The 26,202-nt window shown below is 41.0% G+C and overlaps 2 protein-coding genes and 1 long non-coding RNA gene across 6 annotated transcripts in view; 2 read left to right on the forward strand and 1 right to left on the reverse strand.

The window, feature by feature from the left end:
- Positions 1-4,677, forward strand: part of FILIP1L (filamin A interacting protein 1 like) — a 104,999-nt gene extending 100,322 nt beyond the window's left edge. Inside the window, exon 5 of the mRNA XM_054551621.2 lies at positions 1,020-4,677. Within this exon, the coding sequence (XP_054407596.1) occupies positions 1,020-1,211 (192 nt within the window). The 3' untranslated portion in view covers positions 1,212-4,677. The remainder of the gene's footprint in view (positions 1-1,019) is intronic.
- CMSS1 (cms1 ribosomal small subunit homolog) overlaps positions 1-13,769 on the reverse strand; it is a 370,900-nt gene extending 357,131 nt beyond the window's left edge. The window contains exon 1 of one of the 3 annotated variants that reach the window (XM_009238645.2): positions 13,595-13,769. In XM_009238645.2, the coding sequence (XP_009236920.1) occupies positions 13,595-13,658 (64 nt within the window). In that variant the 5' untranslated portion in view covers positions 13,659-13,769. The remainder of the gene's footprint in view (positions 1-13,594) is intronic. The other 2 variants (XM_054551625.2, XM_054551624.1) reach the window with 2 other exon arrangements.
- A 30-nt stretch (positions 13,770-13,799) lies between these two features.
- Positions 13,800-26,202, forward strand: part of LOC134761109 (uncharacterized) — a 136,238-nt gene continuing 123,835 nt past the window's right edge. The window contains exon 1 of one of the 2 annotated variants that reach the window (XR_010139342.1): positions 13,800-13,943. This is a non-coding gene — a long non-coding RNA (uncharacterized LOC134761109). Of the gene's footprint in view, positions 13,944-14,080; positions 14,100-26,202 lie in introns of those variants that run through there. The other variant, XR_010139343.1, reaches the window with a different exon arrangement.

Consider the following 26,202-nt stretch of genomic DNA (forward strand, 5'->3'; position numbering starts at 1 on the left):
AAGGCTATTATTAATGCTATAGTCACAATATTAGCAGACTTGATTAGTCTGTCATTGACTTCAACTGCAGCTTCTACTGCTCATGGCTTGGATAATATGGTTGTTCACAGAAATGTCCTGATCTCCAAGTTGTTTCCTTCCTTTTTTGTCTTTTAAAACAATTTAGTGTTGCTTTTTCTGATAGCATACTTACTATAAAATATGCGGAGAACACAGAAAATGTAAGAAAAATAAAAAGTACCTGTAAGTCCACTAATCAGGGTTAACAACTAATAGCATGGGTACATTTTCTTTTAGTATTTTTCTCTTCACATGTAAATAACTGAAGCATGTACACAGTTTTAAATTCTACTTTTAACATTTCTAAGTAAACATTTTCCTGAAGCTTTGGCCTCATTAACAAAGCATGTTGTCATAATTATACTATAATTCATTTAACACATCCTATTCATTTAACTGTCCATTTTTCATCATTATAAACAATGCTAAAATCAAATATCCTTGCCTGCCTCTCTACATCCTAGAAAAGATTCATAAGGCTCTTGATACATACTACCAAGCTGTTCCGCTAATCATCATTGGAGCTGCCCATCTCACCAAACTCATACTGTGAAAACTTTTAAAAGTCTAAAGGCCCAAGTCAAATGCCATATTTTTCATGAAGCACTCTTAAAGACAATCTCATCGAAATTAACCTTTCTCTGGCAATCTCATGGCTCTTTGAGATTAATTTGGGACACTACTGTTGTTTATGTCCTACTACACTGTGCCAAATATCTATTCATCTACGTATCTACCACTATCTCTATCAAGACCTGTGCACACAGCACACATTCAACACATACCAGATTACTTTACTGACGTTTTTTTCTTCAACCTGACAATCTTTGATCTGGTACATCCCCAGAAACTGGTGCTTTCAAAGCCAAATCCTCCAAACTGACTCCATGTCCTAAACTATTTCTACTTCTCCACCAACTGTACCATTAATTACCTTTTGTTCTCTTGTTTAATTCAAGATCAAGGAGGTATGCAAGCAGAGAATCCCAACATGGATCCCTCAACCAAAATCTACAGGCATCACCAAGATTTCCACTAAAGCCCCCACAGTGCCTATGGATAAGCCTATTTACCAAAATGGCTGTGGAAAGCTACACATCGTGAGAACTGTTACCTCCAACACTTTCCTCCATGTGGGAGGGAGAAGGTAACTCATACCAATGCACTGCCTGGATACATTCATCTGCAGAAATATGTGGAAAGCTAAAATTACCACTATGAAAGGCCAAAGGACCATCTCTACAGGAAATGGTGAAGCAGCTTGGTGGACCTGATGAAGATCATCCCCAAAAAAGCAGCACATCTACAATTATTTTACTTCTATATGTGTATGTGCACATACAAACACTCACAGGCCTAGACCCACACCCAAATCTACCCATTTCCTCATCCTACATATAATCTAACCCAAAGATGAACTATCTAGAGTCAGCCTGGGATAGGACTGAATTCACTAGAACAGTTCAAGAGTTTTCTGGTGAAAACAGAAGTAATTCTTCATTCTACAGAACTTTGCTGATTAATCACATTTTGCTAAGAAAAGGTGATAGCAAAAATTCCTAATCTGAGTCAAGAAAATCAGAGTATTTCCATCAAGATGACAGGACAATTAAAATCCCACTTTAAGGTCTAAAACTATGATTTCTTTATGACCAGGAGGGAAAAACCAAAGTGATAATTCTTAAAGGAGGAAAAGCATAACAAAAGTGAGTAACAGCTGAATATGTCCTTTGTGCAGAATACCTGACAATCACTGGTGTAGTAAGCATACCTGATCACTGGCACTTAGTCTCAGTAACACTGAGATATTTTAGGGAGATATGAATCAATGTTCCAGGTGCTCGAAAAAAATACACAATTTATCATCTCACAGGACATTGTTTATTCATATCTCTTCTCTGAATAAACACTATCGAAAATCAGTTGATTCAACAAAAGCTTGGGGTTAGGAGACTCAAATTCCAATCCTAGATTTTCATTCATGTGACAACGATCTTTGCATTCATCAATCTAAGCCTTGAGTTTCCACATGTAAAACAGGAAAGTGAAATAATTCCTCAGGTCCCTTCCAGTTCTGATAACCTATGAATATGTCCAACTATTAATACAAAATGTTGAATTCAAACATTCATCTATAAGGCTAGACACAGTCCCCTGGCAGAAAGCTAAAGCACTTCTTTTCATCACACTGAAAACTCTCTCATTGAATTGAGAGAAAGGTGTGCCTATAATTCAGTGTGGACAGAGTAATACAGGACGTTTTAAGACAAGGCATGTTTGACACAAAAGGCAGTTCAAAAAACATTTAAAAAAGCTTCAATCGAGGGGGGAAAAAAATCAATGGAACGACACTAAACATTTTTTGTGATCCTTCACTAAAAACTGGAAGCATGACCCTGGAAGAAATCCTCATAGTTAAGGACTGCTTTAGCCAGCTGCCCTGGGTTGGAGCCAGCAGAGCAAGAGCAAAGGAACTCCCATTCCCCATACTTATCTAACTAAGTCCGCCTCATTACACTAATGCCACTGTACAAACACCTCCAGGCCCCTGCAATTTCAAGGAGGAGAAGGAGCTAGAGGCCTGGGCAGCATTGAAAGGGATGATGGGCAGCATTGAGAGGGATGATGGGCAGCGTTGAAAGGGATGATGGGAAGCATTGAGAGGGATGATGTGCAGCAGTCCCAGCAGGCAAGTGGCAGAGGGCAGTAGGGGGAGGTCAAATGAATTAAAAGCCTGAAATGGAAAAGTCTAAGTGAAAGGAGAGCAGGAAGAGAATAGTAGAAGGGGATGGACTACAAAAGAAGGTGAAGACTGGGCATGGTGGCTCACACCAGTAACCCCAGCACTTTGGGAAGCTGAGGTGAGAGGATTGCTTGAGGCCAGGAGCTCAAGACCAGTCTGGGCAACTTGGCAAGACCTTGTCTCTCCGAAAAGAAAAAAAAAAAAAGCCAGGTGTGGTGGTGCACACCTGTAGTCCTAGCTACTTAGGAGGAAGAGGCAAGAGGATTGTTTGAGCCCAGAAGTCCGAGGCTGCAGTGAGCATGATCACACCACTGCACTCCAGCCCGACTGACAGAGCAAGATCTTGTTTGTGTGTGGGGGGGGTGGGGGGGGAAGGGTGCAGTGATGAAGCTCTACCATAAAAAAAAAAAATACATGTATGTAGAGAGTGCTGAGTACTGTGCCTCACATAGAGCAGGTATTTGATAAACCTAGAGTGAATAGAGAATGAGTAAATGAAGAAGAGAAGGTCATTCAGTCAAGACATTTTCTCACTTGAGAAAACATGCTAAGAGACAGCAATGGTGTATGACAGGGTTAGGAAAAGTAGTTATGCCCAGGTGACAGTCAACATTGGTAATTATGCTAATAGAAAAAAAACCCATTGGAATCCCTTAGTGAAAACCAAACAGGTTGAAAGGAAGCATAAAACAGGAAAAACAACATGCACTAACAATAGTCCCAGAAAAACAAAATACCTTGGGAAAAATTTTACTCTGAAGAGAAGCACAAAATACGTTGTATGTTGAAGATTTCAAAATTGTTTTCTCCCATGTCAGGAGACTTCCTAAAGTACATTTTTATCCAAGCTAGCATAAGTTTAAGAGGAAGCACAAAAAGAGGGACAAGATAGTACACAAAGTACTAAAAAATTTGGGTAGAAGCCGGGCACGGTGGCTCACGCCCGTAATCCCAGCACTTTGGGAGTCTGAGGCGGGTGGATCACCTGAGGTCAGGAGTTCGAGACCAGCTTCACCAACGTGGAGAAACCTCGTCTCTACTAAAAATGCAAAATTAGCTGGGCATGGTGGCACATGCCTGTAATCCCAGCTACTCTGGAGGCTGCGGCAGAAGAATCTGCTTGAACCCAGGAGGCAGAGGTTGCAGTGAGCCGAGATCACGTCACTCCAGCCTGGGCAGTAAGAGCAAAACTCTGTCTCAAATGAAAAAAAAAAAATTGGGGTAGAAAAATGTTGACACTTCTATGGGAACCAGCAGAAACTCATCTTTAAATGGTAATGCAGTTCTAATCCCATTAAGACAAAAGTCTTCAAAGTAAAGTTATATTGGCCGGGTGCGGTGACTCACACCTGTAATCCCAGCACTTTGGGAGGCCAAGGCGGGCAGATCACACGAGGCCAGGAGTTTGAGGCCAGTCTGGTCAACATGGTGAAACTCCATCTCTATTAAAAACACAAAAATTAGCTGGGCTTGGTGGTGCATGGCTGTAATCCCAGCTACTCAGGAGGCTGAGGCATGAGAATCACTTGAGTCTGGGAGGCAGAGGGTACAGTGGGCCAAGATCATGCCACTGCACTATAGCCTTGGTGACAGAGTGAGACGCTGTCTCAAAATAATAATAATAAACAAAGTTATATTTTAACAAAAGGATTAACAACCAAAAACCAAGCTTATTTCAAGCAATATGTATTAATAATATAATAAAAACGCAAATACAACTATAAAGTGAGAATACTATTTGGAGTTCAAAACAGTAATATCTGACCTATATGTAACACAACTGAAATATAAAGAATCTTGCCTCCTGGGCATGTTGTTTCCGCAACAGTGTGGCCTCTGAAGAACAATGAAAATAAAAGAAGCTGACCTAATAATTCTAGAGTGATTTCACTTGATGAATTGTTTTAAAGTAAGCAGATAAAAATCCAAGTGAGTGAAAACAAATCCAATTTGTAATAAAAATGTTAAAAACCTGATACTTTTAAGCTGAAGTCTTTTCCTGGTCCTTCATTTATTTACCTTCAAGGTTTCTGAACTAATCTTGAGATATTTTAGAATCAAATATCTGATTTTAACAGATATGTGACTGGTCTAATACATGGCTGATAATTACTAAGTAACGGAGTAACTAAGGTAAAACACAATTCTCTCTGGATTTGTTTCAAATTTCTTCTCCTGAAGACACGTGACATACAATTCATGATGTGACTTTGAGTTTGGGGCAGCGTTTGCAAACTGTGGTTCACAGGCCAAATTCAATCCACTGTGAATGTTGAAAAACAATCAAAATAAGACTATTTTGCGATGTGAAATTACATAAAATTCAAATACTGTTGTCCATAAATAAAATTTTATTGGAACACAGCCATACCCATTCGTTTACATATTTATTTTCTATGACTGCTTTTACACTGCAACAGCAGTTATGACAGTGATGATTGGACCTACAAAACCTAAAATATTTATTATCTGGATTTATATGAAAAAAGTTTGCTGACCTCTGGTCTAGTGTGAACTAGAACAAGGAACTCAGAAATAAGAATTTAAGAGCTTGATCAACTACTTTTTATAAGCAATATTAGCCATTTAAAAATCAATTAAGAATTCTATGAAAGCTGATAAAAATGGGGAAACTATATTTCAAGCTGTGATATATTTAGTAAAATGTATAATTCTATGAATGCATCTGAAGTGTTCCACTAAAGAACATTAGATTAACGACAGATAAAAGACTTGTGCTGGGCCGGGCTCTGTGGCTCACCACCTGTAATCCTAGTACTTTGGGAGGTGGAGGCAGGCGGATCATGAGGACAGGAGATCGAGACCATCCTGCCTAACATGGTGAAACCCCCTCTCTACTAAAGATACAAAAAATTAGCCAGGCATGGTGGCATGCGCCTGTAGTCCCAGCTACTTAGGAGGCTGATGCAGGAGAATCGCTTGAACTCAGGAGGTGGAGGTTGCAGTGTGCCAAGATTGCGCCACTGCACTCCAGCCTGGGGGACAAGAGCAAAACTCTGTCTCAAAAAAAAAAAAAAAAAAAAGAAAAAGAGATTTGTACCACAAAATAATACATTATTATTGAATCTGAGGGAGGAAACGGAAGTTATGTATAGGCCTTCCACATTTATAAGTTGTATTTTTCAAGAGATTCATGGACATTTAGCAAAATTATAGCAGGAACTACCTGACATGCACTTTAAGGAAATATGCATAAATTTCCACCTTTAAATGTTCATAATTGTTATCAAGAACCACTCATTTAATCATCTGAAAGAACTGTGGAAATTATATGCAGTAAATTAAACCAGACCGTGAAGGTTATCTAAGGGTCCATCTGTTACAGCCTTCAAGTATAGAGCAATGACTAATAACATAGTCATTTTTCTCCCTCCTCTTTCTTCTTTCCTTCCCCTTGCTTTTAAAATTCATCCTGCCCCTGTGTTTTGCCCTTGAATATCTGTCAATACTATTTGCATTTTGACTGAACCACATCAATGTGTAAATCCTGTAATGTAAGCTGATTATGTTTTTTCCCTCTAATTCTGGTACAGTGTCTAAAACAAGGCTAAGCATGAGAGCTTGACGAATGATTATGAAAACATGCCCAGAAGTCGATCCTCTGTTGTGTGTTATTAACATCTCCTACAAATATTCCAAGTCTGAATTTTATATGTAGAGACAATGCCTTACAACATCTACAATGCAAGACTGTCTATATGTAAAACTAATACTGTAAAGGTTTAACTTTGGTGTGAAAAAAGAAAAAACACAAAACAAAAAAACCTGGGTACTTGGGTTTAAAGAAAAGATCCAAGGTGCTCCGCTACTCCATTTCCAGAAGGAATTCAGCATGGATAAAGCCATATAATTTGAAGAATATACCATAAAATGATATTACAACAAAAATATTTACAAAGCTCATTTCAGCAACCTCAAAAATAAGCACATTGATTCTAGGTGACAAAAGTTGTCACCCGTAAAAATTACAGGCTTATTTACAAAGAGTCTGTTGTCCTCTTTCCAAACGTAATTTATAAAATTAAATCCAAATATGGTTACAATAAAATGTTAGTAAGACACAGTTTTACAACGACTACTAATGTAATTTTGAAAAGAGAAAAGCGGCATTTGCCAAATCTGTCAAAAGCCTGGACAGCAGTTTGACAAATCTGCTAGCAGATCAAGGTTCTTTTGATAAAGATCTCCTAGGTTGAGGTCTTCAAGGTGTGACTACGAAATATTAATAATTAATTGAATAACTAACAAATACTTAATGAGTGCCTTCTCTGTACCCAGATACTACTCTAGGCCCTGAAACGAAAGCAAACAAGACAAACAAAATACCTGCTCACGTGGAGCTCTTACAGACTAGTGCTTGGAAAAAGTAATTAATTTAACAAGGAAAAATAATAGTTGGTGCTAAGTGCTCTGCTGAGAATTATAATAACATAATAATTTAATAGATATTGTGATAATGTAATAGAGCACCTAGATAGTTACTCTAGACTGCCTGATCAGGAAGTGCTGCTCTGAGTAGGTGACGTTTGAACTGTGTACTTAATGTTAAGACAGAGCCAGCTGGCCGGGCCTGGTGGCTCACGCCTGGAATCCCAGCGCTTTGGGAGGTCGAGGTGGGCGGATCGAGAGGTCAGGAGTTCGAGACCAGCCTGGCCAACATGGTGAAATCCCGTCTCTACTAAATATACAAAAAGTAGCTGGGTGTGGTGGCAGGTGCCTGTAATCCCAGCTACTCAGAAGGCTGAGGCGGGAGAATCATTTGAATTCAGGAGGTGGAGGATGCAGTGAGCTGAGATTGCACCATTGCACTCTAGCCTGGGTGACAGGGCAAGACTCTAGCTCAAAAAAAAAAAAACAAAAAAAAAAAAACGAAAGCCAGCCAATCAGAAGGACAGGACAGAAAGGAAAAGAAACAGCTAACACAAATGGCTAAGTAAGACAGAGTGAGTGTGGCCTACTGAGGAACAGAATGAAGGCTGGTGTGGGTGGGGCAGCATAAACTATAGGGGAGTAAATAGTAGAAGACCTGGTGGCCACCAGCCGTGGTAAGTAATTTGAATTTCATTCTATGTGCCAGGGAAAAAGCTATTGGAAGGTTTAAGCAGGAAAGTGGCCTGACTTCTTTTCAAAAGACCTCTAGCTGGTGAGTGAGGGACAAGGTGGAAACTCTGAGCCCTGTTAGAAGCTTATGGCAGAAGGATGATAATGTATACTTCAATGGAGGCAGAGCGGAGAAAAATGCAAAGAAAGAATCAGGATATGTTTTGGAGGTAGTGACAACAGGACTTGATGGATGAGATATAGGGGTGAAAAAAATAAATAAATCAGAATACTGCTAGGCCTTTGTGAAATTGTGTAGTTGGTGGTTTAATTTATGGAGACAGGAAAGTCTGGAGAAAAAGCAGGTTTGGAGAATAATTCAGTAGCTGCGTCTTGTTTACATTTGACATCCCTATTAAATAACTAAGCAAAGATTTAAAGAAGGCAGCCATATATGTTAAGCTTTGAGCTCCAGGATCAGGTTTGAGTTACTGGCAGAAATGGTTCTCAAAGCCCAAATGGAAAAGCTGCTTATTTGTAGCTCCAAGTAACCAGTGCTCTTTAAAAGAGTAAACTTTGGAAAACTAATAGACACAATTTCATAACTATATATAAACAAAAGACTTTCTAAATTATAAGTCTCTTTAAACCAATAATGGATTATTCCTTTAGAGGTGAGATTCTTACCACTGATAATGAGAATGCAAAAGATAAGCACACAGGCTCTGGTTTCAGACTGCCTGCATATGAATCACAGCTCCCCCATTTACCAATTAAATAGATAGTATTGGGTGAATTAAATTAAATAGTATTAGGTAAATCATTTAATTTCTCAGTGTCTCAACTTCCTCATCAGTAAAATAAAGATAACAACAGTAACTACAGCTGGTGTACTTGGGAAGATTAAATTAACAAGAACATGTAAAGCAATCAAAACAGCATCTGGCAGGTAGTAAGTGCTCAACAAATGCAAGCTGGTATTATTATTATTATTATCATCATTATTATTTTGAGATGGAGTTTTGTTCTTATTGCCCAGGCTGGAGTGCCAGTGGCATGATCTCAGCTCACCGCAACCTCCGCCTCCTGGGTTCAAGCAATTCTCCTGCCTCAGCCTCCTGAGTAGCTGGGATTACAGGTGTGTGCCACCATGCCCAGCTAATTTTTTGTATTTTTAGTAGAGACAGGGTTTCATCACATTGGTCAGGCTGGTCTCAAACTCCTGACCTCAGGTGATCCACCTGCCTCAGCCTCCCAAAGTGTAGGGATTACAGGCGTGAGCCACTGCGCCTGGCCGCAAACTGGTATTATTACCTGCAGTCTCCTGGCACTGTACACAGAAGTGTCTTAACACTTCAGTTTTCTAGTTAGGTGCTTGGGAAGAGATGTCATCAAAGATTCAGAATGAGTTGGGGAAGCATATGAAAGACCCTCCTTAAAAGACATGGAGGCTCAATGTTACAGACTGCTAAGAATATGCTCTTTAAAAATAACCTATCTGTATGCCAGTTATTCCTAAATCTGTATCTCAGCCTGGATCTGGCCCTGGGGCTCCACACTCACATACTTAGCTGCCTACTGGGTACTGGATTTGGTAATTTAATAGGTATATCATTGAAATAAAAAGGGAAAGCAATCAGTATTCTCTTCATCTTCAGTGAGTAAATGATCAAGTAACATTTTCTTTTATCTTTTCCTTTTTTTCTTTTTTTTGAGACAGAGTCTCAGTCTGTAGCACAGGCTGGAGTGCAGTGGTGCGATCTTGGCTTGCCGCAAGCTCCGCCTCCTGGGTTCAAGCAATTCTCCTGCCTCAGCCTCCTGAGTAGCTGGGACTACAAGTGCCTGTTACCACACCTGGCTAATTTTTGTCCTTTTAGTAGAGACAGGTTTTCTCCATGTTGGCCAGGCTGGTCTCAAACTCCTGGACTCAGGTGATCTGCCCACCTTGGCCTCCCAAAGTGCTGGGATTACAGGCCCTCAAGTGACATTTCCAACTGCAGAATTTCTTGGCTCTCTTCCTTAAGTCACGAAATCCATGCTGTGATTGACATTCTCTCAGTTTTCAGCTTCACACTGAGAAAGTACCCAGACCGGTCAACTACATTAAAATCTCAGGCATTGTATTTGCTCATTTCAGCATTAATATTTTCAAATCATTATTCTACTGAACGTATTACTTACTATAAGTCACTTCAAACGTTTCTGAAGGTTTACAGGGAATAAGGAAATAAATCAAATATTAGATGCCATTAGACGATTCCTGGGGTCTTATGCCTAAGACATCCTGGGCTGCACACTCAGCACTGTGACTCCCAGCTGTCTTATGTTGGGCCATGACTCCAATTGCCACCAATGGAGTGACTAGACATCCCTTAAGGACCAGGAGAGTCCCTGCAAAATTCTAATTGCATAGCCTTCCACTCACAAAAGTGTCTAGACTGGATGAGAAATTACATGTCTGCCTACATACTCTGTAGCAGGTAACATGCATACACACATACATTTATTCTGCTAACATCCACCAAACACCAATTAAGTGCCAGGTCCCATGTTGAGCTCCAGTGCAATGTAGAACTCTAGCACAAAAATGACAGGTTTTAAAGAGCCATGAAAACTTTGTGTTACATACCACATCTAAGAAGACATGAGAACAGCCAAAAAATAGTACAGTTCCTTAGACAGACAACAAACAGATAGGCACATTAGATAGGTGTTATAAACCATGTACAACCAACAAGTATTTGTAAGTGACTGAAATCTTCCACTGCCTTGCTACCATGGATTTCAAGGGGGAACAGATTATAGCAAAAGATGTTTATTTTTATAGGCAGATAGCATAATCCACAACAGGAATAAAAGCACCAATACAACTATCTTTCCTTTCTCTGATTTAACGTATTATTTCTCCTTCAACTTTCAAAACAAAACATAATTCACGTATTTCAGGATGAAATAACAATTGAATACATTTGATATCCCTATCAAATAACTTCAGCAAAGACTTCAAGAAGGCAGCCAGGTAAGTAAGCCTTGTGCTCTAGGATCAAGGCTAGATCCCATCAATAAAAGAAGAATAAGGAAATCTGAAGTGGTTCAGCTGTGATTTCTTTTGAATTAGAAACGCTGTACAGATTACAGTTAGGCAAATTGCCAGTGAATAATCAAGGAGATTTCAAATAAAGGCATATACTTACTTTGCTTAGGAGCAGCGAACAAAGCAAAGGCCTCTGATAAATTTAATGCCAGCAATTTTCAAAGCTCAGTCTTGGCCGGGTGCGGTGATTCACACCTGTAATCCCAGGACTTTGGGAGGCCAAGGCGAGCAGATCACTTCAGGTCAGGAGTTCAAGACCAGCCTGGCCAACATGGTGAAACCCCGTCTCTACTAAAAATACAAAAATTAGCTGGGGGTGGTGGTAGGCTCCTGTAATCCCAGCTACTCGGGAGGCTGAGGCAGGAGAATTGCTTGAACCCAGGAGGTGGAGGTTGCAGTGAACTGAGATCGCAGCCACTGTACTCCAGACTGGGGGACAAGAGTGAGACTTCTTCTCAAAAAAAAAAAAAAAAAAAAAAAGGTTAGTCTTATGGCTAGAAGGAATGTAAGAAGTAGAGCAACCTTAGGCACTCCAACACATTGTCTTCATGAGAATTCTGGCAACTTAGATGAAGGAGGCTGTAGCAATTTAAAGTTTTACTAGATTCAGTGTTTAAAATGGTTGGGGGCCAGGCGCGGTGGCTTACGCCTGTAATCCCAGCACTTAGGGAGGCCGAGGCGGGCAGATCACGAGGTCAAGAGATCAAGACCAGCCTGGCCAACACGGTGAAACCCCGTCTCTACTAAAAATACAAAAATTAGCTGGGTGTTGTGGCGGGCACCTGTAATCCCAGTTACTTGAGAGGCTGAGGCAGGAGAATCGCTTGAACCCAGGAGGCAGAGGTTGCAGTGAGCTGAGATCGTGCCACTGCACTCCAGCCTGGGCGACAGAGGGAGACTCCGTGTCAAAAAAAAAAAAAAGAAAAAAAAAACCTGTTGGCTGGTAAAACCCTAAAAAAGATGATCTTTAAGGGCTCTTTACAGATTATGATACAAAGGCCCAGAGAAGTCACAAAGTAGTAGCGGGAAAAGCATGACTTTCAAAATCAATCACACTTGACTTAACTCTTCCCAGACCTCTTCTTCAATGTGTGTTCCTAAGAACACGACTTAACTTTTTTCTGTTTCTTCACCTATACAAATGAAGAGAATACTTACCTTTTAGGGATGTTATGAAGGTTAAATAAATTCATATTTATGAAGACATTTGTCACATAACAGATACTCAATACATGTTGATTGCCTTTCTTCCAAGGGATGAATAACTTGAAAGTCACACAGCTAGTGAGGACTAGAACCAAGAATTGGGATCCCCTTCACCACTCAAACAGACTTCAACTATTTCTTAAATGGCCTCTGTTAATCTTCAATCATATCATAAAATAGAGCTTTTTAACACCTGAGTTGGGAGGGGTAGTTATTAAAGTAAATGTGGAACACCGCAGGGCTGCAAAAGAGTCAGGAAGTTTAATCAAGGAAATGTTGTATTGGCTACCTTTCTAAAAATGACATCTGCTTAGTTTGTACCTGAAGGCTTGACCTTCCGGAAACAATGCAACAAATGAAGTCGGTTATTTTTAATGGATATTTCACAACTAGTATTTCAAGATTGTTTGCAGCAAATAGGTATCAAGTGTCTAACATGTGCAGGGCCCTGTGGATGACAGAAGTATGAATCTGACTTTGGCCCTGTCTTCTCTTGTAGAGAAAAGAGGCAGACCTTGAGGAGTGATAAAAACCAACTAGCCAATAATTGCATGGTAGGTGTGATGGAACTTAAAAAGTTCAAGGCTAGCCTGACATGGGGGGTTACTTAATGCTACTCTAATTGGGGATGACATGCCCACTACATCAGGAGTTGGTAAACATAGCAGAGCATAGTAGAAACTATTCAAATTGTGTTAACTGAATTCTAGTATTGTTTCTGAAAGGAGCTAGCTTTGTGAACTTGTCAAGTTACTTGACATCTTTAGGTTATGTTTCTCATCTGTAAAATAAGTGAGTTCAAAGGATGATCTCTATTTAAGCCTCCTTCCAGTTCTAATATTCCAAATTACATGATAATGATGATGACCACAAGAAATACAGCAACTTATATTTACCACACATTATATGTCAAGCACTGTGCTAAAGTGCTTTACTGTACTAACTTCACTTAATCTTCACAACTTTATGAAATGGACATTATTGTTACCATTATTTTACAGATGAGGAAAAGGAGGCTAAACAGTATCAGAATACCGTAGTCGTGATTTGAATGGAAGCAGTCTGAAGCAGTAACCCCTGCTTCTGACCTCAGTCTAAATTGAAAGCAGTTCATGGGTCACCCTTAACCATCATACAAAGTTGCCTCTCTTCACAAAAACTGTCTTATCTATTCTCAAGAAATAAGGAAAAGAGAAAGCTTGTGGAAAGGATCCTTCCTGGCTGGCAGACAGATCTGAGTTAATGTCACAGTTGTCTGTTTCACGTGTTAAAAAATCTCTTGCACCATTTTCCCCGAGATGCTCGCGCGCTCCCAAGGCGGTGCACACCCCTGCCGGGTGGACACCGCGACCGCCAGAAGCGACCAGGGCTGAGGCGCACGGAAGGGCTCCGGGAGAGGCCCCGTAGGAGAGCGGGCACAGAGTGGGTACCTGGGCTGCTGCCTGCTCCAGCCGGCTGGTTCTTCCACCACTCGTCTCCGAGATCGTCTGCCATTTCAGCTCAGGACTCGACGTGGGCGGAACAGCAGCGGGAGGCGGCCAGCTGCAGAGAATCACGCTGTCTCAAAGCCAGGCGGCCGGCGTAGCTACACGCGGAGCCCCAGCTAGACACTGTCGCCTCCGCCCCGCGGCGATGACGTCACACCTCTGCCCCGCCTCTCCGGCAGCCGCTTCCAGACTCGTCGCAGTTTCCACACAGGCGCCGACAGGCAGAAGCAGTTTGGAAACGCAAAATAAATCCCCCCAAAGCTTATAGACAAAAAGGAACATAAGAAGAAAGGTATTGTCATCGTTTTTGATAATATATTTTTAAAAAATTTTGTTTAGGTGTTACGTTTCTCGATAAGATTGTGTCGAAAGTGTGAGACACGATGCGAAGACGATTTTTCTCCGCTCAGTTTCAAAGAACTTGCGTTGCGGGAGAAGACCCAAACACGTGCGTGTGTTTTCACTTGTGTGTCAGTGTTTCAGAGTTTGTGTGTTTGTACAGTTTGCTCTTAGAAAACATGCACAAGGATCCATGACCATGAATGTCGGGCCTTTGTGGTAAATGTAGTTCTGCTATTTATGCAATATGAGTAAGGAAAATGTCTTTTCCTTTCTGTGGGTCTGGAAAGGCTCGCCCACAGAAAGACACAAGTGGCTCGAAGACCCGAAAGTTGTTTTCCCCATGCTCCCTAGGTTGTTGTGTCCTACTCCCTATTTGGGAAACGAAGTAATAAGGGAGTCCATTGCTTCGTAACCATAGGTAAGAGACCCACAGTGCCTCTTGTCCCAGTCCCAACGTGAAGTGGCAGGGAGGGACTAGGAAAACCCGCTGGGCGCCAAGTGCTGGGGCTAGCTGTGAAGTAATTGTGGACGGTATTTTTCAGGACGTCAAACACAGAGGTGAAAATTATACAAAATGTAGTAAAAGCACGCAACGTGCCTGGTACTATGCATGGAATAGTAAGATGAGCCCCTTCAGATGTTAGCCTACAGTAGTGGAAATTCAATTTGTAAGAATAAAGGGCTCTACTTATAATAGGTTACATCCTCGGAAATGACAAGACAGGGAAACTTAATCTTATGAGGATAGGATTAGCCATATGTGGAAAATTACCCCGTGTGCACCCAACTCATAGATGTTTTATAAATGCATAACTGCCTAGACTTTGTCAGCACACTCTAAATGCCCCAAAAGGGAAGATATTATGTATAAATATGGCAAATGTAAAATAATCTATAAAGATCAAAAGTAATGTGGCTTTTGGGAAGAAATGTAGATGACGAGATTTTCGTGATTAATAGATTTTTGAAAAAGAAAGATAAGAAATGCCAGTGTGGAAGAGGAAGTGCTATGACTAATAAATATGAAAAGATGTTCAGTCTGATTATTAATCTGGGAAATAGAAAAAAACACCACAGCGAGACAGTTTTTCAGGCAATAAATCACAAAATAAAGAAGTGTGGGCCGGGCGCGGTGGCTCAAGCCTGTAATCCCAACACTTTGGGAGGCCGAAGGTGGGTGAATCATCTGAGGTCAAGAATTCCAGACCAGCCTGGCCAAAATGGCTAAACCCATCTCTACTAAAAATACAAAAATTAGCCGGGCATGGTGGCAGGCGCCTGTAATCCCAGCTACTTGAGAGGCTGAGGTAGGCGAATCGCTTAAACCCGGGAAGTGGAGGTTGTAGTGAGCTGAGATGGTGCCATTGCACTCCAGCCTGGTTGACAAAAGCGAAACTCCGTCTCAAAAAAAAAAAAAAGAAGTCTGGCAATACTAAATTATGGAGTGTCTATGCATTAATGGGAATTGATACCTGTTTTGTACAATGAACTATGAATGGTCTTACATTATATTCCACCTCGCCTCAGCCTCCCGAGTAGCTGGGACTACAGGCACATGCCACCATGCTTGGTTATTTTGTTGTTGTTTTTGTTTTTTGTAGATATGGCGTCTCATTTTGCTGCCCAGGCTGGTCTTAAACACCTGGCTTCAAGCAGTCCTCCCACTCCAGCCTGCCAAAGTGTTGGTATTAGAGGCCTAAGCCACTGTGTCCAGCCATTTTTTACATTTTTAAAGCATTGTTAGAAACAGAACAAAACAACAACAACAACAACAAAAAAGGTAAAGAAAAATATGCAGCAGAGACTGTTTGTAGACCTCATATATTTACTATTTATTACTATTCCCACATATATTTGCTTTAACTTTACAGAAAAAAAAGTTTACTGACCCCAGATTATATTGAATAGCCAACCTAAGTTGTAGCATCCATTTCTGTTCTATTTGTTCTGTTATTAGTGAATTGGTTATTAGTGAATAGGCATCCTGGTTTATAAATCAGTGTATTGTAAAACCGTACTCTCCAGTATCTGATCATATCATCTAACACAGGGAAGCTCAGGCTGAAATAACTATTAGGTCTTTTTCTGCTCCGTCTTACTGTTCAGTATCTGAATGAGTATTATTAGAGTTTAAAGGAGGAAGCATTCATTTCCCAATAGGGTGAACTGGGAGGTAGCACTTGACAATGGATGTCTGTCGGCAAAAATGGATAGGGTAAATAATAGTTCCTTGGCAGAAAGATTGGAATGTTGCTTTGAATAAGTTATTAAACTTTGCTGGGTCTGTCTTTGTGAGTCTGTAAAATAAAGGGGAGAAATTTCATGATTTCTGTGGTCTCTTTCAACCCCATGCCTTAATCTTGAGTATCAGACCAAGAATTCTGGATTTTTGTTATTGTTATTAGAGGCAAAGGACATGATAGAAGTATTGTTTTAGGAAAGCTAAATTGGTATTACTGTGCAGGATGGATAATGGATTCAAGCAGAGCTTCCCACCTGGCATGGGTGGGCCGAAGACTGACCCCCGCAGTCTTTGGAGGAAGCAGTGACCTTGGGGCAGTTGCCTCAGGTTGAGGGTATCATCATCTTTTCACTCTAGCGTTGTACAAATATTACCATTTTCTATGGATGCCATGATGTGAAAGGTTGGCAAAAACTGAATTAGTAAGAGAGCGATAAAGTTTGAAGGCTGTTTCGTGAATGCTCACCACACAATGAAAAGGTCTTAATCATTGCAGAGGTTCTTAGTCAATAAGCCCAGCCTATAAGTGTACTTCAGGAACCATCATAATGTATTCAAACTTTTGCATCATGTAGACAATAATGGTAGTAACAATATCAACAATAGCATGTTGTAGGTACCTCTCTATGCCTCTTATATATTAATTCATTTAATCATGACTCCATGAGATACTGTGCTGGGACTAGAGTGAGGCAAGCAGAGACCTGGGACACCAGATTTAATGAGGCAGTCACTCTCAGGCTGACACTTCTATGCCTCTTATATCTTAATTCATTTAATCATAACTCCATGAGATACTGTGCTGGGACTAGGGTGAGGCAAGCAGAGACCTGGGACACCAGATTTAACGAGGCAGTCACTCTCAGGCTGACACTGACACCAACCTGAGAATACTTGTCTCACTTGAGTCCCGACGCTGGTCCCTTAACTGAAGGCCACAGCTCTCCTCAATTCTTTCTTCTGAGTCTAGTAACTACTTATTGCCTTTGCCTCTTCAGACTTAGGAGTGGTAACTGCTCCCCACCATTACTAGTCCTGGGGTTCTACACCATGTTTCATTTCCCTAACCCGACCTCATGTTCAGAAATACTCCTCTTACTAAATTCTTTTTAGTTTTCCATCTTAAATGGGTCATCTTTTGCATGGTAGGACCCCAACTGATAAAATCAACCGCCTACTTAGGGTTCCCCTGAAAGCAGAGCCTGTGACAAAGGCTTGGGTGCAAGTAGTTTATTTGGGAGGTGATACCAGGATGCAGGAATAAAGGCAGAGAGAATGAGACAAGGAAGGAGGATTGATATTAAACTGGTTTTGATATAGACAATAACTGGCTCTTTATCCTGTTGGAGACCCTCTGAAAAAAATAGGATATACCCCAGAATTAGCCTCACAAAGTGACACAGGATTAAGAAGAAATTACTTAGACAGACAGTAAGGGTATGGGAGTCCTCAGTAAGGCTTTTCTTTTTAATGAAAAGCAGCCCCAAATAGTTTTCTAACAAAGAGCAGCCTGCAAGCTGGGAGCTTACATGAATGAATGCTGGCAGGAACTAAGGTCTAGACATGTTCAAATGGCACCTCCGTCTTCCCTTCTCTGCCAGCCACGTGTACTGCAAGGAGCAGGCAAGATGGCACTGATCAACTGGAAAGCCCATTTGCATAATAAGATTCGGGTGGAATGACCAGCCTTCCCCGTGTGCTATGAAAACATCATACCTGGTCGAACCAATCTGTGAGCCCTATGTAAATCAGACACCGCCTCCTCAAACTGGACTAGAAAATTCAGCACATTCCGCCACCAGCCAGTCTTTTCTGCTTAGAGACCCCTTTTTCTATATAAAGAAGAGACCTCTTTCTTTTCTCTTCTGCCTGTTAAACGTACGCTCCTAAACTCCTCGTGTGTGCTCAGGTCCTAAATTTTTCTGGTGCACAACGATGAACCCTAGGGTATACACCCCAGACAACATAGCATCTTCAAAAGACAGAAGGCTAGGACACTTATCCACTGACTGTCATCCACCATTGAGTGAGGGTTGTTGCCAGGGATGTGAATTGGCAGATATTCCCAGGCTGTGATGCTGTTGGAGAAAGCCCTGAGGCAGAAGAGTAGAGCAGTATACCTGCTCAAGAGTAGAGCTCACTTGAGGTGGGATGATGACAGTGTGCCCAGAACTTTCCTCCGTGGCTGAGCCAATTTCAAAATGAGCTAAGGGGCATAAAAAGCATCTGCTCCAGGTTTATACTGTTTTTCTTTCCATTTTATAGATGGTGAAACTAAGGCACAGAGAATTAAGTAACTTGCTGAGTTACTAGTAAGTGATTTCCCATCTGCCCCATGACCTTCATAGCACTCTCAATGTGGTCTGTGTTCCCAAAATGACCCACAGTCACTGCACGAGGGTAACAATAGTATAGAAAAAAAGGAAGAACCAAAATGAGGAGCATTACCATCAATTTGTGCTAATATTTTGGAAATAGGATGGTGAGGAAAACAGAAGTCAAAAAAATCTAAAGGTTCAAATCTTAAAAACTAAAAAAAAAAAAAAAAAAAAAAAAAATCTTAGGACTAGTAAAACGAGGAGGGAACAGTTTAAGGGGTAAAATGATGAACTAGGCCTTAGACAAGGACAAAACAGGCCATAAACAATAAGGACAAAATAGACAAAAGACAACTAAATGAATAAATAAATTCAGATAAAAATGATAACTTCAGCTAAAAGATAAAAGTGCTATAAAGGAACTACATAGCAATTGTGACCTAGGTGGCAGGGTTAGTGGAGGACTGTGGCAAGAGATGAGGATAGAGAAGTAGATGGGGGCCATACCTGAAAGAGCTTCTCAGCAATCATAAGGATTTCAAGCAGGAAACCATTGGGGAATTTTTAGGCTGTGAGATCTGCTTATGTTTTTTAAGCTGGATGATGTGTAATAATAGTACAAACAGAAAGACTAGGTTGGAGGCTCTTGTAGTCATCAAAGCGAGATAGCAGTGTCTTGGAATTTGATAGGAGAAATGGAAATGAAGAGAAGTGGGACTGGATGAGATTACTTAGGGAGACAGTGTAGAGAGCAGAAAAGAGTTCCTGGGCCTCCACTATTTAGATGTCAGGTGTAGGAGGAGAGGCCAAAGAGCCCAGGAGAAAATAGCCAGAGGGAGGAGGAAAGCGACACAAATATGATCCCTTCAAGTCAAGAAAGAAGAGTAGTCCCGAGACAAGGGTGCACTTCTGAGAGTCAAGGAAAAGGGAATAATTGCGAGAGTCAAGTTCTTGCCAAGGGGAAACAGATGGAGATTCAGAGCCACATGGAGGAGATGCCATCTGATAGGAGCAGGGTCACTTCATTTTAAGAAGATTCCTGAGATGGCAGGACGATGAAGCCATTCCTATCTTTTGACTTCTATTTTCTCAATGAATTTTGAAACCCAATAATTTAGGACAATGGTTCTCAATTCTGATTGCTTGGTGGAATTTCCTGGAAAGATTTGTATGTGTATGTAAAGATTTGGATTCTATTAAAATCCTCCTGGTTTTTTTCATACCGCCCTCTTCTTTTATTATGACTTTGAAGCAATACTGTTGATAACCTGCTCCATTTTCCTTTGACCTGTGTCTGAGCTGCCCTGCAGCTGTGATTGACCATTTCCATCATGCTGATAGCTTCCTTCTCTGAGCACCTCACAAACATGATGTTTTTGTTGTCTCATTGTCTTAGGATCTGCTTTCACCTCTCTAAATTTCCTCTTCACCAAGAACTAGGGTTAAATCTCAGCATAGACAGAGTGGAAAGTATAGTACCTACTACAGGAGAAAATTACTTATTCATGAGAAAAGCTATAGGTTTTCTCTATGTCAGCAAGAACCAACAATTTTGTGAGGTAACTTGAAGCTTAGACACAATGGTGATCTATGGTAAATGAGATGGAGACGTCAGAACTGCCTTGGCAGATTATTAAGGAAAGAGTCAGAAGGCTCAGAGCCCTGGACTTTTTTTTAGAATGTATTTGTTTTTCAAGACCAAAGAACCTGTCAGCTCACTGTGTTCCCTGGGAGGGCCAGAAGACAATCTTTTCACTAACACAATAAGTTTGCAGTAGTGATTGAGTACCAACTTGGCTGAGAGTCTTAATGGCAACTGTCCTGTGCAGGCTAGGAATGACAGCAGGAGATGCTCTAGTATCAATAGGTACCGTAAAATCCTAGAATAGCAAAGGCATTTGGCAGCGCGGAATCATCAGAAGCAAAATGTATGTAATTGCAGTCAGAGGTTCTTGATATTCAGGATATCTGTGGTGTTCCATAGACTATGATATTCGTAGGGGCAAGTTAGATAGAAAGCTAATGTAAGTGTTGATTGAATTATATAGCAGCAATAACAATGAACTTGAGCTGGTGAACAGAAGGCATGTCAGCTGCCAAAATGGAATAGTGTGATCTCTGGACCGGTTTCCACATGTGAGCCAGTTTGGAAACCCAGAGCTCATCAATTAAAGAGAATCTGGATCCCCCTGAGGAAGACCCCCTGCAACACCACAAATATATATAGTATTTACCCATACTTTTTCCACAGGAACCTGTGGCCATTTTTTCAGAGGAACCATACTGGAGAAATTGGGAATTCCTAGCTCTTTAAAGGGCTGTCAGATACAGGGTGAACTACATGGATATCAGGGAGTCTAAGGTGCACCATAAACCCCTGTTAGAATGGGGCATGCAGTGGCTGGGTGATAGGATACTTTTTCTAATCTGTTTCACACTGGCTGTCATGGGTCCATAAACTTGTGGTCATTCCCCAGTTGCTGTGTGCATGATTGTGATAGCAGCTAGTAGAACCATTACACTGGTCCTCTGACCAATGAAATATGAACCATTATGGTAGGAACGGCGTAGTGGAAGTCCCTGAAACTGTATCCCTCTCCCTGACTCCTTGGCAAAGATAATAAATCATAGGCCATACCTCATTCCAGTGGAATTGCAGAGATTAATGCCAACTTGAAAGACTAATGGTGACTAAGGAGTTCAGTTAACCAGTATGATCCCTTTGAAGCCAGGTGGACCATGGCAAATAATAGTAGACTACTGTAAACTGAATCAAATGGTATCCCTAATCAGAGAAGCTGTAACAGATAATGTATTTTTGGTTGAATCAATTAACATAGCTGCTAGCACTTCATGTGTGATTTTGATCTGGCAAATATGTTTAGTTCAATCTCTGTGAGGAAGGAAGATCAAAAGCAATTTGCATTCACTTGGGCAGATTGAGTTCAGATTAACTCAAGGCTGTGGATATTTTGCTGTGAACATTCTCAGGGCTGGTTAACTCTCCTGTTCTCTGTCATCATATAGTTCAAAAAGTCTCTGTTTTTTTCTCAAAACAAAACATGGATCCATTGTATTGATGACATAGTGTTAATTGGATCTAGAGAGCAGGTAATGTCAAGTATTCTGGATGCCCTAGTAAAATACATGCACGCCAAAGGGTGAGAGAGAAATTACAAATGTTCAGGGACCTGCAACGTTGATTATATTTTTAGGAGTTTGGTGATCTGAGGCATGCCTGGGAATCCCCTTCAATGTAAAGGAAAATTTTTTGTATCTCTCATCTTCCACTAAGAGAAACAGTATTTTGTGCAGATAGCCCATGCCACATTTGGAAATAGTGTTCTAACTCATTTCAGGTGACTCAAAAGGCTGCCATTTTTGAATAGGGTCAAGAGAAGGGAGGGCTCAGCAGCAAGTCTCGGCTATGGCACAAGCTGTCCTGCCACTCAGGCCGTAATGACATGGCAGATCCAAAGGTGCTGGGTGATAAATAATGATGCTGTATAGAATGTCTGGCAGATCCTAAAGAGAGAATCACGGTGCCTGCTCCAAGGATTTTCTAGTACAGCTTTGCCTTCTTCAGCCAAACCATTTGAAAAGCAGCTGTGGGCAAAATATTGAGTCCTAGCGGAAACAGGCACTTGACTATGGAATATCAAATGACTATATGACCAGAACTGCCCTTCAGGAACTGGCTGTTGTAAGGTTGGGTGCTCACAGTAACAATCCACTGAACAACAGAAATGGTATACATGTGAGCACATCTAAGCAAGTCCAAAAGTCACAAGATACATGAACAGATGGCTCAGAGCTCCTTGCCTTTTGTGTTTCTCAGCTCACACCTATGTCCTCTGGGTTATTCTCTATGACCAGCTGATAATGTTGGAAAATGCTCAAAACTGGTTAAGCTTGGTATGTTGGTAGAACTGAAAATGGATTGCTACTACACTGCGATCCCACTAAGGGAGGAACCCTAAAGGACTGAGGTGAACAGAATCCTGGTTGGCAGAGCTTCAGTACATGCATTCATCTCCTTTGAAAGGAGAAAATAGTCTGAGGTCAGTGTAAATGTATGGCCTTGAGCAACAGTGAATGGTATGGTTGATTGGGTGAAAGGTCTCTAAGATAGACTATGTGAAGTTCAATAATAAAGAGACCTGAGGAAGAGGCATGTGGAGGGACCTAAAGGAGTGAGCACAAAGTGTGTATATCTTTGTGGCACATGGGTGTGTCCACCAGAGAGTATCCAAGACAAGTGAAGCATTGGCCAACCAGGTGGGCAATGCGGTAGATTGTATTTTTCAAAGATGGCCACCAGTATCCCCCATCTCACATACTCTTCTTGTAATCTGACCTTGACAGTTCTCCCATTGAGTGGTGCGATCTGTGTTCCCTTTCCTTGAACCTGGGCAGAACTTTATCATGTCAACCAAGAGAACATGGTAGAAATGATGTTCAGTGACTTCTGAGGCTAGATCCCTAAAATTCTGTGCATTTCCACCTTGCTCCCTTGGGATGCTCACTTGGAACCCAGGCATCACTCTGAGAAAGCTCAAAGTAGCCCACACAGAGAAACCCTGTGGAAAGAACACGTGTAGCTATTCTGGCCCACAGCTCAGCTAAGGTCCCTGCTGACAGACAGCATCCACAGCCAGACCTATAAATAAAGATTCCCCCAGGTGATTCCAGTCACCAGCTGTTGATTGATCCCAAGCTGTGGTCCAAGACATCATGGAGCAGAGGCTAGCCATTCCCACTATGACCTTTCTGAATGTCTGACATAACAGAATTCCTGTAAGAAAAGAATTGACTGAAACTTGCTTGTTGAACTGCTGTTTCTATCATGGCCACGAGAGGGAGACCTTGTTCCTTAGGGACCTGCAAGCTGACAAAACCATATTCCTTTATTGGTCCCTGCCTAGATTGGCAGTAGATTTTCCTTCCTTCTCCTGACAGGGCCTGCTGAGGTCAGGTGGCTGAATTAAAGCTTCCTTTTTCTAATCTTATATCTTGAGTATGTATGGACTCTGTAAAGATCCTCTCATTTAGGGGAAGAAAAACCTGATCGTTAACTTTGCTTTTGTAATGAGAGAATTGGCATGCAGATTGCATATTTGGGCCTGAGGAAAAGGAAATCCAGTCATTTGGGTTTGTACTTTGAAGTTAATGAGTGAAGGTGGAGCATCTGCATCCAGCAGCCAGGTCTTAAGGTCTCTAGAAGGTTAACATCCACTGAAGTAGAGGAGGCACAGAAAGTGGCAGTTTCCATAATGGTCTGCAGAAGCTTTCCTGGGAGAGCTGGGATTTGTGGTTTTTGGACCACCAATATGTTGCTGCTTAGGTCCCTGATGCATTATTGGTGAGAAATGCAGTGAACTTGGAGGTAAGGGAGGCTGCTAGAAGTCATTTCCAATTGCCTCCTATGGTTTATTCCTATTGATAAATAGTTTACCCTTTAGTTTTCCTTTTTAACATCATTTTTTGAAATTGTAAAATATACATAATATAAAATTTATTATCTTAACCATTTTTAAGTATATTAAGTACAATTTAGTTCAGTGGCATTATGTACATTCACGTAGTTGTGCAACCATCACCACCATTCATCCTCAGAACTCTTTTTATCTTGCAAAACTGAAACTCTGTGCCCATTATACAAAAAAACTCCCCTCACTCCAGCCACTTGCAACTATCATTCTGCTTGCTACTTCTATGAATTTGACTACTCTAGGTACTACATATAAGTACAGTCATACAATATTTGTTCTTTTGTGACTGGCATAATGCCCTCAAGGTTCATCCATGTTATAGCATGTGTCAAAATTTTCTTCCTTTTTAAGGCTGAATAATAGTTCATTGCATTATAGGCCACATTTTGTTTATTCATTAATCCATTAGTGGCCTCTTGAGTTAATTCCACCTTTTAGATATTGTGAATAATGCTGCTGTGAACATGAATATACACATGTATGTTTGAGTTCATGCTTTCAATTCCTTTGGGTATATACCCAGAAGTGGAAATGCTTGATCATATGGCAACTCTATTTTTAATTTTTTGAGAAACCACCATACTGTTTTTCATAGTGGTCCAGTTTTACATTCCCCCCCAGCAGTGCACAAGGGTTCTAGTTTCTCCACATCCTTGCCAACACTTGTTATTATCTGGTTTTTGTTTGTTTTGATAGTAGTCTTCCTAATAAGTGTGAGGTAGGTCCCTTTCCTTTTCAAAACCTGCTGCCTTTATATATTCTAAGGGATGGGAATGTCACCATGACATCTGTCATAGTCTTTTTGTAGCTGACTATATCTATTGTCCTCTGGTAAGCACAATAATCAAGAAACAACAGACAACCCTGTCATCTCCTGAACCCTCACTGGCAGTTGTTTGCTTCTTAGATAGCTAAGAACTTTTGTCTCTTCCTTGAGGAGGCGATCTGGCATAATACCTGAGAGTGTGAACTGTGAAGCCAGATATCTGCATTAAAATCATGGCATTGTCATTTATTAGATCTTGGACAAGTTACTATGTCTCTGTTTCTTTTCTTGTCTTTTCTCACTCTTTCTTTCTGTCTTTCTCTCTCTCTCTCTCTTTCTTTCTTTTTTTTTTCCTAAGGGTCTCACTCTATTGCCTAGGCTGGAGTGTAGGCACAATCATAGCTCACTGAAGGCTTGAACTCCTAGGCTCAAGGGATCCTTCCTCCTCAGCTGCCCAAGTAGCTGGTACTACAGGTGTGCACCACCACACTGGCTGATTTTTAAATATTTTTTGTAGAGACAGGGTCTCACTATGTTACCCAGGCTGGTCTCGAACTCTGGGGCTCAAGTGATCCTTGTGCCTTGGCCTCTCAAAGTGCTGGGATTACCAGTGTGAGCCACCATGCCCAGTGCCTCCATTTCTTTAGCTGTAAAATGGAGCTAATAATAGAGTTATTATAAGGAGTAACTAAGTCAATACATAAAAACATTTAAAGCAGTTTGTGGCACATGGTTGGCACTCACTAAATGGTAGCAATTGTTACTCCTCTGGAAGCTCCCTGAGGCCTCCTCAGAAGCTGATGCCCCAATGCTTCCTGTACAGAACTGTGAGTCAATTAAATCTCTTTACTTTGTAGGTTACCCAGTCTCAGGTATTTCTTGATAGCAGTGCAAGAACAGACTAATTCAGAAAATTGGTACTGAAGAGTAGGGCATTGCTATAAAGATATGTGAAAATGTGAAATCAGCTTTGGAACTGGGTAACAGGCAGAGGTTTGAACAATTTGGTGGGCTCAGAAGAAGACAGGAAGATGAGGGAAAATTTGGAACTTCCCAGAGACTTGTTAAACTGTTATGACCAAAATGCTGTTAATGATATGGACAGTGAGATCCAGGGTAATGAATCTCAGATGAAAGTGAGGAAGTTATTGGGAACTGGAGCAAAGGTTACTTTTGTTATGTGTTAGCAAAGAACCTGGTGGCATTGTACCCCTGCCCTAGGGATCTATGGAACTTTGAACTTGAGAGTGATGATTTGGGGTATCTGGCAGAAGAAATTTCTAAGCAGCAATGTGTTGAAGTTGTGGCCTGCCTGCTTCTAACAATCTATGCTAATAATGTGTGAGCAAAGAAAGGACATAAAATTAGAACTTATGTTTAAAGGGGAAGCA

The sequence above is a fragment of the Pongo abelii genome, chromosome 2 (genome assembly GCF_028885655.2).
Source record: "Pongo abelii isolate AG06213 chromosome 2, NHGRI_mPonAbe1-v2.0_pri, whole genome shotgun sequence".
Classification (NCBI taxonomy): domain Eukaryota; kingdom Metazoa; phylum Chordata; class Mammalia; order Primates; family Hominidae; genus Pongo; species Pongo abelii.